The following is a 17,390-nucleotide window of genomic DNA, read 5'->3' as shown; positions in this document are numbered from 1 at the left end:
TCTTTTTTTTTTCTTTGACTTCTGCTCTTTTTCCTCTATATGCTGTCTTGCTCTATGATCTTATTCACTTCCATGGAGCCAACTATTATTTCCACTTAGAGGATTCCTACATGTATATATCGAGTCCTAATCTCTCTCCGAAGTTCTAGGTCTCCATTACCAACTGCCTTATTAGATATCTCAAACTAGATCCTTGTGGGTATCTCAAACTCAATATGTCCAAAAATGAATTCATTCCTTCCCCAATCCCAATTCTACCCTATCTCCCACCTTCCTACAACTATAGAGCAGGGCTTCTTAAACTTTTTCCATTTATGACCCTTTTTTGCTAAGAAAATTTTATATGACCTCGGGGTATATAGGTGTTTCAAATAAGCATACAAATCAATCATTTACTCATAATAAATCATAAACAAATTTATTTTAAAACAATCCTTTGGAATATATGTAGTTTTTATCATTTATTAAAGATGAAAGCAAATTTGCACACTAATGATCTGGATGTGATTGTTTATTTTTACATAAAGAATTAAATGTTGATAGAATATTTGATATGTTTTATCATTATCAAATTTTTTGTGACTCCCACATTTAATTATGCGGCTCTGTATAGCCATGATGCATAATTTAAGAAGCTTTGTTACAGAGAACACCACCATCCTTTCAGTTACCTGGAGTCACTGTGATCATTGGCTCTCTCTCCCTCCACAAATCCAATCAGTTGTCCAAATCTTCTCCTTTTTTAGCCTTTATAACAACTCTCTTGTGTGTTCTCCTCTTTGAAATAGTCACTACTCTCATCAGGGGCCCTTATTACCTGTTCCCTAGACTATTACAATAGTTCTCAAATCAATCTCTGTCTCTCTTCCTTTTAGTTTCTCCTGCACTCAGTTGCCAAGGTGATTTCCCCAAAGCACAAGTCTGCACGTCATCCTCTGAACAATAAAACTCCACTGGCTTCATATTACCGCCATCAAATACAAAGTCTTCTGTTGGGCTTTTAAATCCCTTTACAACTTAGGCCCTCCCTACATTTCTAGTCATATAATCAACTCCCCTCCATGTACTCTAAGCTCCACCTGGCCTCTAGCCTTTTCTCACAGGAGAATCCACTTCCTGATTCCAAGAATTTTCACTGGCTTTCCCCCAAACCTAGGGTTCTCCCTCCACCCTGCCACTTCCTAATTTCCTTCAAGATTCAGTTTATATCTCATCTTCTCCAGGAAACCTTTCCCAGTTCTTCCCTACCACTACTCCTTTTGAGATTATCTTACATTTACTATATGTCTGTAGTTATTTTGAATATTTTTATGTATACTTATATATTTTGTGAATATAGTTATTTTTCTATTGTTTCTCCCATTAAACTGTGAGTTCCTTGAGGGCAGGGACAATGTCTTTACCGTTCTTTCTGTTCCCAGAGTCAGGCACACAGTAAGCACTTAATAAATGCTTGTTGACTGACTGGCTGACCAATGAACAGGCACTGAGATGGGTTAAGGGAAAATCGGTCAGATACATGAAGCATCTGTAGTATCTCATGGGAAAGTCTAGAAGAACCCACTTATAACTGTGCTGCAACTTTAGAATCCTCTTTGAACCTCAGTTTTTCATTTATAAGATAAGGGTGGGAAGAGGATCATTTGGTCATAGAGTTAGAACTGGAGGAGATCTCACAGGCCAGCCTCTTTATTTAACTGCTGAGGAAACTGACTGAAGGAGATCAAATGATTTACTCAAAGTCATAGATCTAGTAAGTGGTAGAGACAGTATTTGAACCCGGAGTCAGGGCTTTTCCTGCTGCTCATTATTTCCTGCATGGCCAAATGAGAAAATGCATGAGAAATGTTCTAGGAATTATGAAGGGCTGTCTTAGTCCTCTGTGGCAATTTCACAAAAGGATCAGAGTGGTCAGCGAATGATTCAAGCTGGTGCACTTTAATTCATTAAGGTAATGCTTTAAGCCAAACACAAAACACTTAGAGATGATACTGTGGGGATTAGGGGGAACCAGAGAAAGATAAAACCAGAGAGGTAGAGATGTTTCCAAAAAATAGAAGGCTGGGGAGGGTGTCATGTAGGAAACAGGGGGAATGTAACGAACAGAGGCAGTCTGACAATAGAGAGGGTCCATAAAACCAGAAAGTTTCTTTGGACTATCACATACTCACTGCATGAGTGCCAGCAGTTGTGATGATTTTCCTGAGGCTGTAGCCCCCAGGAAGGTAACTTTCTCCAAGACCCAAGAAGGCAGAGTCTGCCATTTTTTTCACTAACCGTCTGCCTGATTTCTTTTAGGCCTGACTCCTAGTTTATCTTAAATAGAAATTTATTTTCAATTGCTATGTTATAATTATAATAATTGCTATTATTTGAGGTGAAACTTTCCTGGACTCGAGATGGAAAAATCCCAAAGTAGAAATGACCAGAGAGAACAAGTGCTCATGGTTTCAGGGTGGGGGCCTGTGGCTCTGCTGCCAGGGATGGGCACTCCTAAGCAGCTGGAGAATAGAAGGTGAGTGTTATTTTTAACCTGGGCTTTCCTGATGGAGTTCCCTCCCCCAGAGGACCTGGAGTGCTGATTATGGCCTATTTTTAACGGCCCAGTGTGGAGGAAGCTGGGGCCCCAATACCTATTGCCCAACCAGGCTGACAGGTTCAGTTCTCTAGAACAGGTAGGGGACCCTGCAGGGGAGGCAGATGGGAAAGCAGAGAACCAATGAGTAAGGACTCTTGGTTCCACTCTCAGGAGGGGAGGTGGGAGGGAGACCAAGGGAGAGGTCAGAGGTGAGACTGGGCAGGATTGCAGGTGGTGTTAAGACCAAGAAATGAGGCAGAGTGAAACCTGCCAGACTGAGCTGGTTACAGAAAGAGAGGGAGAAAGTATGTGACTGAGGACAAATACCCAAGATCCCAGGCCATGAAGGTAGAATCACTGTATCTAGGCAAGGTGTACTGGCAGTCAAAAATGGCGAGTCCATGGGCTCAGGCCACAGGAAAGCTCCCTCCCCTCAGACGAGAAGCAGAAAAAGTTACATTCCTTCAGAACTCACTGGGCATGGGTTTTTGTCTTCTCTCTCTCAGGCCGAGCCCCTGAAACTTATTTAGAAATAGTTTTAAAACATAGAAGTGGTGGTAGGTTGTCATTATCTCAAGTTCATTGCTTACAGCTGGAAGGGACCTCAGAGGGCCCAACTTCTCCATTTTATAGAAAAGGAAACTCAGGCCTTTTTTGTTCAGAGAAATTAAATGACTTCCCAAAGTCAGGGGCAAGATTTCACCCTCTGACCACAAATTCAGTGTTCTTTAATTCTCCCTCCTGCTGTGATCCACTAAGGAAGCTAGCATTGGGGTTTCAAGGAGCTACAAGCCTAAGTCATATTATTCCTGTAAAAGGCAGTGGGATAAAGGCATGGGTAATTTTACAACATTGACCATTGCCAAACCTTTTGTTCTAATTTTTCCCCTCCCCCCCAGATGGCAGGTTGACCCATACATGTTAAATATGTTAGAGTATAAATTAAATACAATATATGTATACATAAATGACTAACTTTCAAACAGGTAAAATAAAATAGAAATTTTTATACTTTTTGTGGAAAAAAATAAAAGATTGAAATGATTAATTCAAACTTTCTAGAAAACTTAGTTCCAGGTCCTGGGATCAAAGAGTTTCTCTGTTTCAAGGAAGTAGTGTCTATCTGCTCCTCCCTTTATAGCATCCATTTCCCCCACTGATTGGTGTGTAGAAGGGAAGACTCCAAGACAGCCAGAGTGCTCATTCCTCTGGGTGAGGATTAACTTCCCCGGGTCCCACCAGGAAGAGCAGAAACAAAGGGAATGGCAAGGAGCTTCCATCTTGGCTCTGCCTCCCATTCTGGTTGATCTCATGGATCCTGAGCTATAAATATCTTGGTGAGATGACTAGTCCATGAATAAAGGGTATAAATTCCATTATCTTCACAGTGATCATTCCTCTTGGAAACAGAATACGGTACTTGGAAATAATCCCCAATCCCAAACTCCTAAATTTATATTTAACTCTCTACATGCCATCTTCTCCACTTCCCCACGAAGATTTCATGGAATATAAACACAAACAGAAGCTCTGAGGTCATGCAATCTCCCCGACTCTCTACAATTCACACAGGGAGCGAGCACAGCTGGGACTAGAAGGCAGCTGTCTCCTACGTTTCAGTACAGTGATCCTTCCGTATTTTATCACTTCTCAAACTACCCCATATAGGTGAGATTGCTGAATTTCTAGCATATAATTCTGTTGTTGTTGTTGTCATTCAGTTGTTCTCAGTCATGACCAACTCTTTATGACCCCATTTGGGGTTTTCTTGGCAAAGATGCTGGACTGGTTTGTCATTTCCTTCTCCAGCTCATTTTTACAAATGAGGAAACTGAGGCAAAAAGCCCAGAATCACCCAGCTAATAGGTCTCTGAGGTAAGATTTGACAACAGGAATATGAGTCTTTCTAACTCCAGGCCTGGCACTCTAACCACTGTGCCACCTAAGCTACACTGTACTACCTAGTTGTAATTAGCATGGGGCAAACTGCTGACTGAGATGATGATTATATTTATTTCCTGTTTGGAGCCATTCTTACTCCCTCCTGTGACCACCATTCATATCCCTTGTTTCCCTGAAACTTTGATAGCCCGTGCCAAAAACCATCCATGGGACTGGTGCTGCCTCTAAAACCCTGTTACTGTGGCCCCCCTTTCCCCAAATTCTAGCAGAGCTGAGGGCCAGATTTCCTAGGGGACAAGGGTGCCCTTTTTCCTGAATGACTACACCCATTTGGATGGTCCTGTGTACCATTAACTCCCCTCCATAGTCTTAATTCTTTGCCCTAGGTGATTAAAAAAATGACCAGAATTCTGTTGAATTTCTTCAGGAGGATAAGGAAAAGTTCTTGAAAATTCAATTATATCTTTCTTATTGCAATTTTGGATAATTCCTTCTTTTATTTGTCCTGAGATTATTGGTCCCACTATATTAATAATAATTCATAATTTTATAGTGTTTTGTAAAAAGCAAATCATTTCCCTCACAACTACTCTGAAAGGCAAATACTGCAAACTTATTCACAGTGATCCTCGTCACCCATTCCCCCTTCATTTTATTGTGGCTGAGAAAGATTATATTACTTGCTCATGGTCACACAACTAGTAAGAAGCCAAACTAGAATTCAAACTCTGTTTCCCTCTTATTCCTGGGCACTCTCTCTCATACCACTCTGCTTCTTTTTCTATTTCTTTGAATTCTAAGATTTGAGATGGAACACAGGCAGTAACATAGATTTTACCCTCTGTTGGCATGAATCCTGTCCTGCCTCCTGTGTGGACTAGGTGATAGTGGAGAGAATTTGGTGGGAGATTTTTTTTTTTTTTGATGCTTAGGGTGATAACATTATCTACATTCCCCTAAGGATTCCTGCTCTTTCTCCTTAAGTATCAGGCTCACCCCTCACACAAAGCTTCACTCAAGAGTAGCAATAGGATGATAGTTTCAGGCAAAGTCCCTAGTATTCGCTGAGTAACTGGGGAACCAGCTGGAGGAGGGGTGGAGAGACAGGTCCAGCTAGTTCTGCCTTGTTGTTTATACATCACATTACCTCACACATCCCAACCACCTTGCTCCCCCGCCCCATCTCTGACGGGGGCCAGCCCTATAGGCCTTTGAGCCAACCTCTTTTTCCCCTCCTATCCCTGGGACACCAGAGTCCAGTACAACATGGATCTCCCCATCAGCTGAGTTGGGAAGTTTCATCCCACCAGAAATCATGGAGGGGGACAACCACTCGGTAAGCTAGCTTTGGGGGAACCCTGCTCATCTAGTCATTCTCAGAAGGTGGTTAGGTTCTAATAAAGATTTAAAAGGAAGGCTCAGGAGAAGGAGAATCATGTGGTTTCATCATTTGCTTCAGATTCTTCCTTCCTTCCCTCCTTCCCTCCTTCCCTCCTCTCCTTCCCTCCTCTCCTCTCTCTCTCTCTCTCTTTCTTTCTCTCCTCTCTTTCTTTCTCTCTCTTCTCTCCTTCCTTCCTTCCTTCCTTCCTTCCTTCCTTCCTTCCTTCCTTCCTTCCTTCCTTCCTTCCTTCCTTCCTTCCTTCCTTCCTTCCTTCCTTCCTTCCTTCCTTCCTTCCTTCCTTCCTTCCTTCTTTCTTTCCTTCCTTCCTTCCTTCCTTTCTTCCTTCCTTTCTCCCTCCCCCTTCCTCCTTCCTTCCCTCCCTCCAGCCCTCTCTCCCTTACTTTTTTTCTCCCCCTTAGATTTCGAATGCAGCTTTTTTTTTTTAACCTTTAATGACTACTTTGGATCATCTCTTTTTGTTCAGAAAGGAATTGATGGGGGAGAGAAGCCAATGAATTGGGATCTGATCAGTGGGAGTAGCTAGGTTGGGATAGGGGGAAGGTCAAGACCCCCGAATTTTCTCTATTGCAACTTACTGTACCTTGCACTCTGTGGGTATTCAGTCATTTCCAATTACTTATCATACTTGAGCATAACTTTTCTGGGGTTTAGGAACTCATGGAAGGAGAAAGGACCTTTAGTAATGATGTGATTTATCTCTACTTGCAGACATTTAAAATATTTCAGATAGATGTGAATATTTTGTAACATAATTTTAAAGGAGGGTTCAGTCTTCCTTGCTCACCCATCCTCTCACTTAATAATTTTTGCTATTATAATGCTGGCAAGTTGGTTCTTATTTTGTTTAGTAGTTTTCATTCATGCCTGACTTTTTGTCATCCTTTTTGTGATTTTCTTGATATACTAGAACAGTTTACCATTTCCTTCTCCATCTCATTTTACAAATGAAGAAATCGAGGCAAAAAGGTTTAGGTATCTTGCCCAGGAGTCTGAGGCCAGATTTGAACTCATAAAATGCATCTTTATTCTGGGTCTGGTGCACTATGCACTATAGAGCCATCTAACTTCCCCATTCTTTGTTACCCTTAACTATAACTTTTTTCCTACTATAAGCTCCTTTTCTCTGTTCTGTTCTTGGTTACTCTCTCCTCTGTGTAAGAACTTCTCGTAGATATCAGAGGATCTTGAGCTGAAAGGAACCTCAGAAGTCATCTAGTATAAACTCTCATTTTACGAATGGAGAAACTGAGGTCTAGGGAGCTTAAATGGTCTCATAATTGGCAATCAGCATTTGAACCCAGGCCCTCTGCCTTTGATGCTCAATCCATCATAACTACGTTGCCCTAGATACTTGAGGTAGTTTTTTAGATTTCAAAATATCTGTGATATCTTTGTGATTATTCTCTCTATAAATCTCTCTGAGTTTAAGGACATAATTTATGAGAATTGTAAAAAAAAAAATCTAACTACTTTATCACTTGGTGGCCCAAGAATTGGCGATAAATCTTGCTGGATTTAGCTAGGTAGTAAGCACTTGTTAAGTGCATAATATGTACCAGGTACTTTTTAAAGTACCTCACTTGATCAACATAACAACTTTGTGAAGGATTATTTCTGTTTTAAAGGGGAGGAAATTGAAGGACAGACAGAATTTAAGCGAGATGCCCAGGGCACAGCTCCCAGTGTCTGAGGCTGGATTCGAACTCCAGATCCAGCACTCTGATCTTTGTGCTTCTTAGGACAACGAGCATCCCATTGGACCTGGTCTTTTAGGATTGAAAGGACCTGCCAGAACTTTTGTGAGCTCAGAATCACCTCCATTCCATAATAAGGCAGTTGAGAAGCTAGAAGTAAACCCAAAGTCTAGTGGTAAATTATACCTCAGGCTTCTCTTCTCCAGATGAAAACATTCCAATTTCCTGAACCTGTTCTCTGAAACCTGGCCTCAGACTCCCATCCTTACAGTCCTCCCTTAGTCCTGAAGAGCAGGTCCAGGACTTTTAAAAGGTCCAACCATTTACTGATTTTAGAGAGAAGGTTTATTCCATGTTTTACTTCTCCTTAGGCAAGTGAGATATATTAGCACCAGCTCAGAGAAGGCTGAGAAAGCCCATTGTTAAATATTCATTGTGAACACTCAGACTTCAGAAAAGCTTAATCTCTATAAATCAAGCCTTGATTCGATGTTTTGTTGATTGTCTAGATTTAAGAAAGCGTTTAATAATATAGATTAAAATTAAAAGGGTGTGTTCATGCACTCCCTTCTTCCCCCAAGCCTGGGTGTTAAACATTTACTAGAGCACCCCTATATTGTTCTACACATCTTGTTTGAGCTCAACTGGAATCTAAGGCTCAGAGAATGAAGTCATCAGACTAGAGGTCTGGTGACTGTAGATTAATAATAATAATAGGCCTTTATCTAGCATTTTAAGTTTGGAAAGTGCTTTATCTCCATTAATTTATTTGAGCCTCACAACACCCCCAATAACAGAGGCACAAAGCTGATTTGGAGTCAGCTTCATTTTCTACCTTGGCACTTGTCATTTTCTATCCTTCTCTTTAGTCTTTCTGGCTACAACCCCCATACCCACCCCTCCCTCCACCCCCACATTTTGGATAGCTATTTTCTTGTCCAGTGAGTTTTGTTTTGTTTATTTTTGTTCGGTCCTCCAATTTGCTAAGTTCATCTTGGAGTCCCACACTTTCAGTAATCATTGATTTGGGTGAGTGGAACTTGCCAATCAAGGTGGGTGAGGGTGATCTTGGGTCAGCATTTGCTAAAGAACAGTCACTTCCAACATGGAAGAGTGGGCTTATTCTTGTGGACAGAAGGATGATGACTAATGAACAGTGAATTCCTGGGTGCCATATAGGCCCCTGAGTGGCAAACTTTCACTCTTGGGGTGAGCAATTTTAAATCATCATTCCCTCCTCTGTGATCTTTGAACTCATCCCTTTGTTTGGTGTGGCTCCTCCCCTTTGGGTAGCATTCCAGAGCTTGGGGAGGCAGGGCTCTTTAAAACCCTTAGAAGGCACAGTCTGGAGCTTCATGCTGATGAGGTAGGCTTAGGGCAGAACACAGCTGACCAATCATCCCTGAGCTTTACAGACCCTGTTGTGTCCCACTAGAAACACAAGGACAATCTTAGGCCTTCAGTCTGGGAGCTGGTGGCTTAAAAAGATTGCTGGCTTAATGATGGCCATTCATTATATTTTCTCTAAAGCCTCTAGGGATAATATAGAAGAGAAGAAGGAATACTATTTTCCCTTCTTCATACAAGGAAGAAGCATGGGACCTTTCAAATGTCATAGAATTGGAATATTGGCCTTTTCAAAGATAATAAATTTAAAGTTGAAAGGGATCTTAGTTCAGCCCCCTCATTTTACAGATAAGAAAGCTGAGATCAGAAGGTTAAGTCAGTTGCTCAAGGCTATCCAGATAACAAATGACAGAACCAGGAAATGGCTTCCAAAGCCAGTGCCCTTTCCATTGTACAGTATTTTTTTCCACTTACAGAATAGATTTTCTTTTAATGGTCTGTGCATCATTTAGTCTAACTCTGCCATTTTACTGATGAGGAAACTGAGACCTAAAGAGGCCTTAAGTAGTCTGTCAAAGATCAGGCAGAGGTAGTAAAGGGGGAATGAAAGTAAAATAGTCTGCAAATTGAATTTTTGCACGCAAAATGTAATTTAACACATGTTATGAACTTGATATTTAAGCAAACTGCTGCAAGCCCTTTTGTTAAGCAAATAATTCCTTTATAAAGGAGTATTTTGGTTCCTTGAAGTAATCATAGTCAATAGATATTTGTTAAGCCCCTATTTCAGGCCAGACCCTGTGCTAAATATTGAGAATGCAAATATGAAAAAAAAGGCAGTTGCTGCTTTCAAGGAGCTTGCAGTCTACAGGTAAAGACAATACATAAAAGGAAATTGAGAAGGAAAAGGGGAAAGTACTATATGGGGGTATAAAGTGGGTGAGAACAAGGAAATTCGTGAAGAGCAGCCAGATGAGAAGTAAGTTGTTTGTAATGAGCCTCTAAATGGAGGTGTTCTCCGCTCCACCTTCCTGAGGGGCCGAAGGTAGTAACCAGTTGTGAGGTTTGAGGCTAATTTGATCTTGCAGAATGATGAGGTTTCCCAATGATGACATTCCTGGGGCATGGTGGAAAGGTGGGTCAGCGGAGTCCCAAGTAGTACAGCTACATAAACTGGGTCCTAGCTCCATCACTGCAGGTTACAGCCTGTCTACACTTCCTCATCCTGGGTAGTCTTTAATTCTTGTCCACATCCTTCCATAAGTCTACTTTGTGAAACATACCCAAGCTGTTGGTGGTCTTCCTTTAGTTCTTCCCATATTTGTGGGGGAGAGATTACAGTGCAAGACTGGGGATGGTTATCTATTCTTTCTTATTCCTCTTCGTGGCTGGCCAGCCTCCATTTACTAGTAAGTGTAACCTTGCATCTTTAGCATTCATCTTCCCACTGTTTTTTGGACCTTCTTCAGGTTTAATTCCTCTTTATAGAATAATAACCTCTGAATTCATGTTTTCAAAAATCAGATTTTCTTATATCAAGCACTCTTAAAACATCACCCTAGTAAGAGTGAGACTAGGTCCGTGGGGATGGCTGGAGACACCCTCCCAAAAGCAGCCCTGGCCCAACATCAAGATGTCAGACCATCCAACAGAAAATCCTTGCTCTAATCCTGTTGCTCGGGCTCCCTCCCTTCTCACCACCTCTCCCAGAGTAATAGTTAATGTTTATATAGTGCTTCAAGGTTTGCGAAGAGCTTTGCATGTGTAATCTCTGTTGATCCTCAATTCAACCCTATGAAGTGGAAATGCGGCCTTGAAGTCAGGAAAAACTTTCTGTCGATGGTGGCTTCTGGATCTATCCAAAATAGCTTTTCTTGGGAGGGAGTGGATTCTGTGTGGAGGTGGGTGTTCTTTTGGGAGGATATAAATTATATTAGATAACTGTTGAGGAGCTTTCCAACTCTAAAATTCTGTGATTCTAAGCAGGTGCTGTTTTTATTCCCATTTTACAAGTGACTTTTTATTTGTTCAAAGAGACTAAATGATCTGACCAACATTACATAGCTAGTGTATGTCTCAGACAGGATTCAAATCTAGGACTCCCTGATTACCAAATCCAGTGCTCTATTAGATATTCTAAACATAACATACCATAAACAAAGCATACAAAATGTACGTTCTTCTCAGAGCATTGAGAGAGTGAGGCTTTGTGTTAGCCTGATGGAAGAGCCCTGGATTTGATGTTGTCAATCATATGTAGGTATCTCCCTTAGGTTGCAGGCTCCCCTTCTCCCCAATGGATTTATCCTTTTGTATTGAGCACAGTATGTAGGGTGTGTGTGTGTGTGTGTGTGTGTGTGTGTGTGTGTAGGTGTATGACTCCTAAGCTGACGTCTGGCAATTCTGATTTGTGTAATAATTAAATGGCTTATTGTCTTGAAATGTATCTTCCTCTTTGTGCAGCAATATTGGGGGTGGAGGTGACAATCTAAGGCATGCAGGAAGCTGTTTAGGGTGGGTGGGGGGAGGACAAGTGCCAGGGCCTTGAATGGGGACGGACTGGCACCCTGAAGCTTGGAGGCCGAATCCTACTCTATTTAGCCTTTTGGGTGATGGAGAGAGCACTGGGGGCATCCTTGGCTCCACTCTGGGGATGGGAGGTGGGAGGAGATGGAATCAAGATTAAAGGAAGAGCACTTTCCTCCCTACTCGTGTCTGCACCAGCTTTGCTCTATGGCAGCAGGTTCTGTGCTCTTCCTGAACAAAGGAGAAGAGGGAGCACTCTTTCAGTGACATGAAAGCATGAGCATGTTGAAAACTCACTACTGGGAGTCAGTAGCTTGGGGGTTTGATATATTCCTGGTTATATATTTCTTTCAATAAGAAAGAAACTGTTATTCCCTCCAGTCCAGTCCAGTCCAACTAACAACCCAAACCTGATCTAATTTTGTTTGGCTTTCCACAGACAAAGGGCTCCATCTACTCACTCTAGGGAATGCCAGGTCTTTCTGAAGCCCTTAGGGCTTCCAGGAGAAAACGTTCTCTCTGCTCCTCCTCCCCCTTCAGAAAGAAGTCAAGGTGGAAGGTCCTGATGTTCCCTATGTCCTTTTATTCTTTAGGGGGACAACAGGACCCTTGTGCTTCAGCAAGGCACCAGGGGCTGGTGTAGGAACCTGGCCTCTGGGTGCTACCTTTCTACGTGTGAGTTCTGGGGGGAAGGGGCAGCATCTAGCCGGTGGGCCACATGCAGCTGCCTTTGTGCCAGTGTCTTTTATTGAACCACAAATCCCAAGTCCCAGGAGAGGTGCTGGGAAGTTCTCTGCAGCTCTGGCGTGTTTCCTGAGGTTTCTGGACTCCCAGACCATGGGTCTCAGATAGGTCTCTCACTCTAAAAATGGGATGGCTCCTGGACTCTTGGGTGTCTCGCACTAAGAATAATATGACTGATTATCAGAAGAACATGCACTCTGTGTTATTCCAAGTAATGCATTGCAGCATTGTACCCTGAGCCCCCAGAGGAGTTCCCTTTTTCTCTCTGCAACTTCTCCCTCGCCAATCTGCCTCCAAGCTAGCAAGCAGGAGTTTCACCAGAGGGAGGGCAGTTTCTATATTTGATACTCTCAGAGCGGCAATCATAGGGTTACTAACATTAGTGTTTGTAAACCCCTTCCTTCTATCCCTATCAGGGTATTTTCCATTAACATATCAGTCACTATCACTCCATTAACTTTAACCAAAACATTTACTAAAAATGTAAAACATACATAATATTTGCATAATATTCCACTCATAAACCTGTATCACACTCTCCCAGCAACACACTTAATGCCTGTTGGAAAGAGTGGACATCTACTTAAGGCACCAAGGCAGTAAGTGTGACCGTGGTGTGAAGAATTCTGGAACTAAAGATTTATGTTTCCATGCTTCTTAGGGACTGTCTCTACAAGTTACCTGTAGTTCCAGTGTGGACCGGGTATTTCTACTACTAAAGCTGGGCTGGGCTGGGCTGGGCTAACAACCTTTCTAGGCACAATCTTTGCTGAGTGACCCCGGTTCTGTCAGAAGGCTTCTCTGATGATCTGTTCCACTGCCCAGCTGGGCCTAATCCTTGACAAGATGTAGTATCTATCACGACTGGACTCTGACTTAGTAGTTGCCTACAGCTGAAGCATTGTTATATTCTTTTTGGAAAAAGTGATGACTTTTATCTTAATATTGGCAAAAATCTTTTCACAGTTCTTTTGGCAGGGTTCTTCTTGCCCACTTTGCAACAATTCTCATGCAATGCAGAGAAATATCTTCTGTCTTCTCTTATTTTTTTGTCATTTTTACATTTTTTGTCAATTTTATATTTTTGTCAGAAGCTCTGGTTGGTAGAAAGCAAAGTATCATTTTTACTTTTCCTCAGCATCAAGCAGCACATGAGAGAAGAAAGTATATCCTTTCAAACTTGCTAGATGCAGTTCAGCAACTTTTATCTCAGAACAGAGATAGCTAGGTGGTTCAGTGGGTAGAGCTCTGGAGCTGAATTCAAATTCAGCCTCAGACACTTATTAACTATTACTTTCCCTGTTTACTTTAATCCATTGGAGAAGGAAATGGCAATCTACTTCAGTATCCTTGCTGAGAAAATGCCTTTGCCAGTAATGGTGTACTATTGCCCACAGGGTCCCAAAGAGTCAGAAATGATTGTACAGCAACAATAACAACAATATTTCAGAAAATACAAATACAGAATAATACAGTGAAAGAAATATTAGATAGAGAGTCAGAGAACTTGTGTTCAAATTTTCTCTCAGATGATTATTTTAGCAACTACTTCTCTCTTTTTTAAAAATAGTTCAATCTATTTCCTTTTATTAAAGCTTTTTATTTTTCAAAACATATGCATGGGTAATTCTGTGATCTTAACCCTTGCAAAACCTTGTTTTCCAGTTTTTCCCCCTGTCACCCATTCCTTGCAAGTAGTCCAATATATGCTAAACATGGTAGAAATGTATGTTAAATACAAAATATGCATACATATTTATACAATTATTTTGCTGTACAAGAAAAATCAAATCAAACTGGGAAAAATGAGAAAGAAAATAAAATGCAATCAAACAACAACAAAAAGAGTGAAAATGCTATGTTGTGAACCACACTCAGTTCCCACAGTCCTCTCTCCTTAGGTGTAGATGGCTCTCTTCATCACAAGACTGTTGGAAGTGCTCTGAATCATCTCATTATTGAAGAGAGCCATGTCCATCAGAATTAATCATCGTATAATCTTCTTGTTGCCATGTACAATGATCTCCTAGTTCTGCTCGTTTCACTCAGCATCAGTTCATATAAGTCTCCCCAAGCCTCTCTGTATTCATCCTGCTGGTCATTTCTTACAGAGCAATAATATTCCATAACATTCATATATCATAATTTACCCAACCATTCTCCAATTGATGGACATCCACTCAGTTTCCAGTTTCTTTGCACTACAGAGAGAGCTGCCACAAACATTTTTGCACATGTGGATCCTTTTCCTTCCTTTAAAATCTCTTTGGGAGATAAGCCCAATAGAAACACTGCTGGATCAAAAGGTATGAAGTTTGATAACTCTTTGGGAATAGTTCCAGATTGCTCTCCAGAATGGTTGGATCAGTTCACAGCTCCACCAACAATGCATCAGTGTCCCAGTTTTCCCACAGCCCCTCCAACATTCATCATTATTTGTTCCTGTCATCTTAGCCAATTTGAGAGGTGTGTAAGTAGTATCTCAGAGTTGTTTAATTTGCATTTCTCTCATCAGTAGTGTTTAGAGGACCTTTTCATATGACTCTAAATAGTTTCAATTTCTTCATCTGAAAATTGTCTGTTCATATCCTTTGACCATTTGTCAACTGGGGAATGGTTTGAACTGTTATAAATTTGAATCAGTTCTATATAGATTTAGAAATAAGGCCTTTATCAGAACCCTTGAATATAAAAATGTTTTCCCAGTTTATTGCTTCCCTTCTAATTTTGTCTGCTTTAGTTTTGTTTGTACAAAAGCTTCTTAACTTAATATAACCAAAATGATCTTATTTTGTGATTAATAATGACCTCTAGTTCTTCTTTGGTCACACATTCCTTCTTCCTCCACAGGTCTGAGAGGTAAACTATGCTATCTTGTTATAATTTATTTATAATCTCATTCTTTATGCCTAGATCATGAACCCATTTTGACCTTATGTGGTGTTAGGTGTGGGTCAATGCCTAGTTTTTACCATACTAGTTTCCAATTTTCCTGGCAGATTTTGTAAAATAGTGAGTTCTTATCCCAAAAGCTGGGGTCTTTGGGTTTGTCAAATACTAGATTGCTATAGTTATTGACTATTTTGTCCTATGAATCTAACCTATTCCATTGATCAACAAGTCTATTTCTTAGCCAAGACCAAATGGTTTTGGTGACTGCTGTTTTATAATATAGTTTTAGATCAGGTACAGCTAGGTCACCTTCATTTGATTTTTTTTCATTAGTTCCCTTGAAATTCTTGACCTTTTGTTCTTCCAGATGAACTTTGTTATTTGCTTTTTCTAGATCTGTAAGATAATTTCTTGGGAGTTTGATTGATATAGTACTAAATAAATAGATTAGTTTAGTTAGTATTGCCATCTTTATTATATTAGCTTGGTCTATCCAAGAACACTTGATATTTTTCCAATTGCTTAGATCTGACTTTATTTATATAGAAGCTTCAACTGCTTTTCTTCTAAACATTGAGACAAATTAATATTCCAATAGAGTTATCCCAATCCTTACATTCAATCATGTTCTCTCATTTCCTGCCTTCTCCCCTCTCCAACTTTGCTTGTGAAGTGACTCAGGAGTTAATAAGTCTGCAGAGAGCTGCTCCTACAGTCTCAACTTCATTAGCCCCATGATCTAACCAACTATTTAGTATCACACAAATGAAGACACTGGCTATGAAAGCAGAGGAACTTGGCTCAGATTTCACCTTGGACACTACCTTTGTGATTTTGTAATTATATTGAAATATAGTTGTTAAATTATTTTTTTAAAAAGCTCAAATACCCCAGGTTAATAACTCTTATATTAGATGATTGCTAAGGTTTCTCTCTATGCTAACATTGTTATTTGACAAATGTTTGAATTTCCCTCTACCATCTCTCTATAGGGATGACCCAAATGGTCAGGGCTGGGGATGGAGGGTATCCCTGTAAGAGATGAGCTGCGTTCCTTCCATAAACCATTGCTCTTTACACCAGGATAAGATTATAGAATGTAGAGATGGAAGGAAACTTTAGTATCATACTCAGTTTTACAGAAGAGGAGATGGAAATGTTGAAAAAGAAAGTAACATCCATATTTATAAAAGTAGGAAATAGCAGAGTCAGGATTCCAATCCAGCTCCAAATCTGCTACTTGACTGGTTTCATACTTAAATAGAAATGCATCTCTGTAGGGCCACATACTGACTTAGAAAATTATAAACTTAAAAAAGAAAATTATAAGCTAATTTTTTTGGGGGGGTGGGGAAGTGGGGAAGTCAGAGTATTGATCAAGATCACACAGCTTGTAAGTGTCAAGTGTCTGAAACTGGATTTGAACTCAGGTCTTCCTGACCTGTATCAGGTTGTATCACCTTGTATTTCTTATTTGTATCATATTTCCCAGTTACATTTTGATCTGGTTCAGGCTACACTAGGGAGTATTGTAGGTCATATTTGACACCATTGTATGTCTTTCCTATACCATGACCTCATCTTCTTCCTTATGAGCAGAAGGTGTGAGGTAACCCCTTATACACAATGCAGGAAGTTACAAAACTCCTTCCCTCTTTTTTTAGAAGCAACATGGAGAAAGCAATAGTATCAAGTCAGAAAAGCTGAGTTCAAATCCTAGTTGTGTGACTTTATTATCTCTGTGACCTTAAGCAAACTCATTTAATCTTCCTGGGTCTTAATTTCCTCAACTCTGAAACAATAAGTGTATTTATATATCCCCTTAGAGTTTACTGAGCATTTTGGAGCTTATTCTCATGGCAATCATGAAAAATAGGTGCTATTATTATCCCAATTGTACAGATGAAGAAACTGAGGCAAACAAAGGTGAAATGAGCAGGATCATATAGTTAGTAAATACTAAATGAGGAGATTAAACTACATGACCTCTGAGGTTCTCCAGTTCCAGATCTATGGTCCCAGAATGTCACAGAGCAATTCTTTTACACATTTATTAAGTGCCTACTGCTTGTAAGAACTATGTGTCTATAGTGATCCAGTGAGAGAAATTAGCATTGCTGTTGCTGTTGTTATTTTAGTCATATCTGACTTTCCATCTGCCCATTTGGAGTTTTCTTGGCAAAAATACTGGAATGGTTTGCCATTTCCTTTTCCAGCTCGTTTTACAGATGAGTAAACTGAAGCAAATAGGGTTAAGTGCCTTGCCCAGGGTCACATAGCTAGGAAGTGTCTGATGCCAGATTGG

General features: G+C 40.5%; 1 protein-coding gene across 2 annotated transcripts in view; it reads left to right on the top strand.

Moving 5' to 3' along the window:
- Positions 1-5,665: 5,665 nt before the first annotated feature.
- The window catches only part of TMPRSS13 (transmembrane serine protease 13), a 47,628-nt gene continuing 35,903 nt past the window's right edge, over positions 5,666-17,390 (top strand). The window contains exon 1 of one of the 2 annotated variants that reach the window (XM_074302228.1): positions 5,666-5,816. In XM_074302228.1, coding sequence (XP_074158329.1) covers positions 5,796-5,816 — 21 coding nt within the window. In that variant the 5' untranslated portion in view covers positions 5,666-5,795. The remainder of the gene's footprint in view (positions 5,817-17,390) is intronic. The other variant, XM_074302229.1, reaches the window with a different exon arrangement.

The sequence above is a fragment of the Sminthopsis crassicaudata genome, chromosome 3 (assembly GCF_048593235.1).
Source record: "Sminthopsis crassicaudata isolate SCR6 chromosome 3, ASM4859323v1, whole genome shotgun sequence".
Classification (NCBI taxonomy): domain Eukaryota; kingdom Metazoa; phylum Chordata; class Mammalia; order Dasyuromorphia; family Dasyuridae; genus Sminthopsis; species Sminthopsis crassicaudata.
Note: the sequence above shows the minus strand (reverse complement) of the source record. Positions and strands in the feature narration are given on the sequence as shown.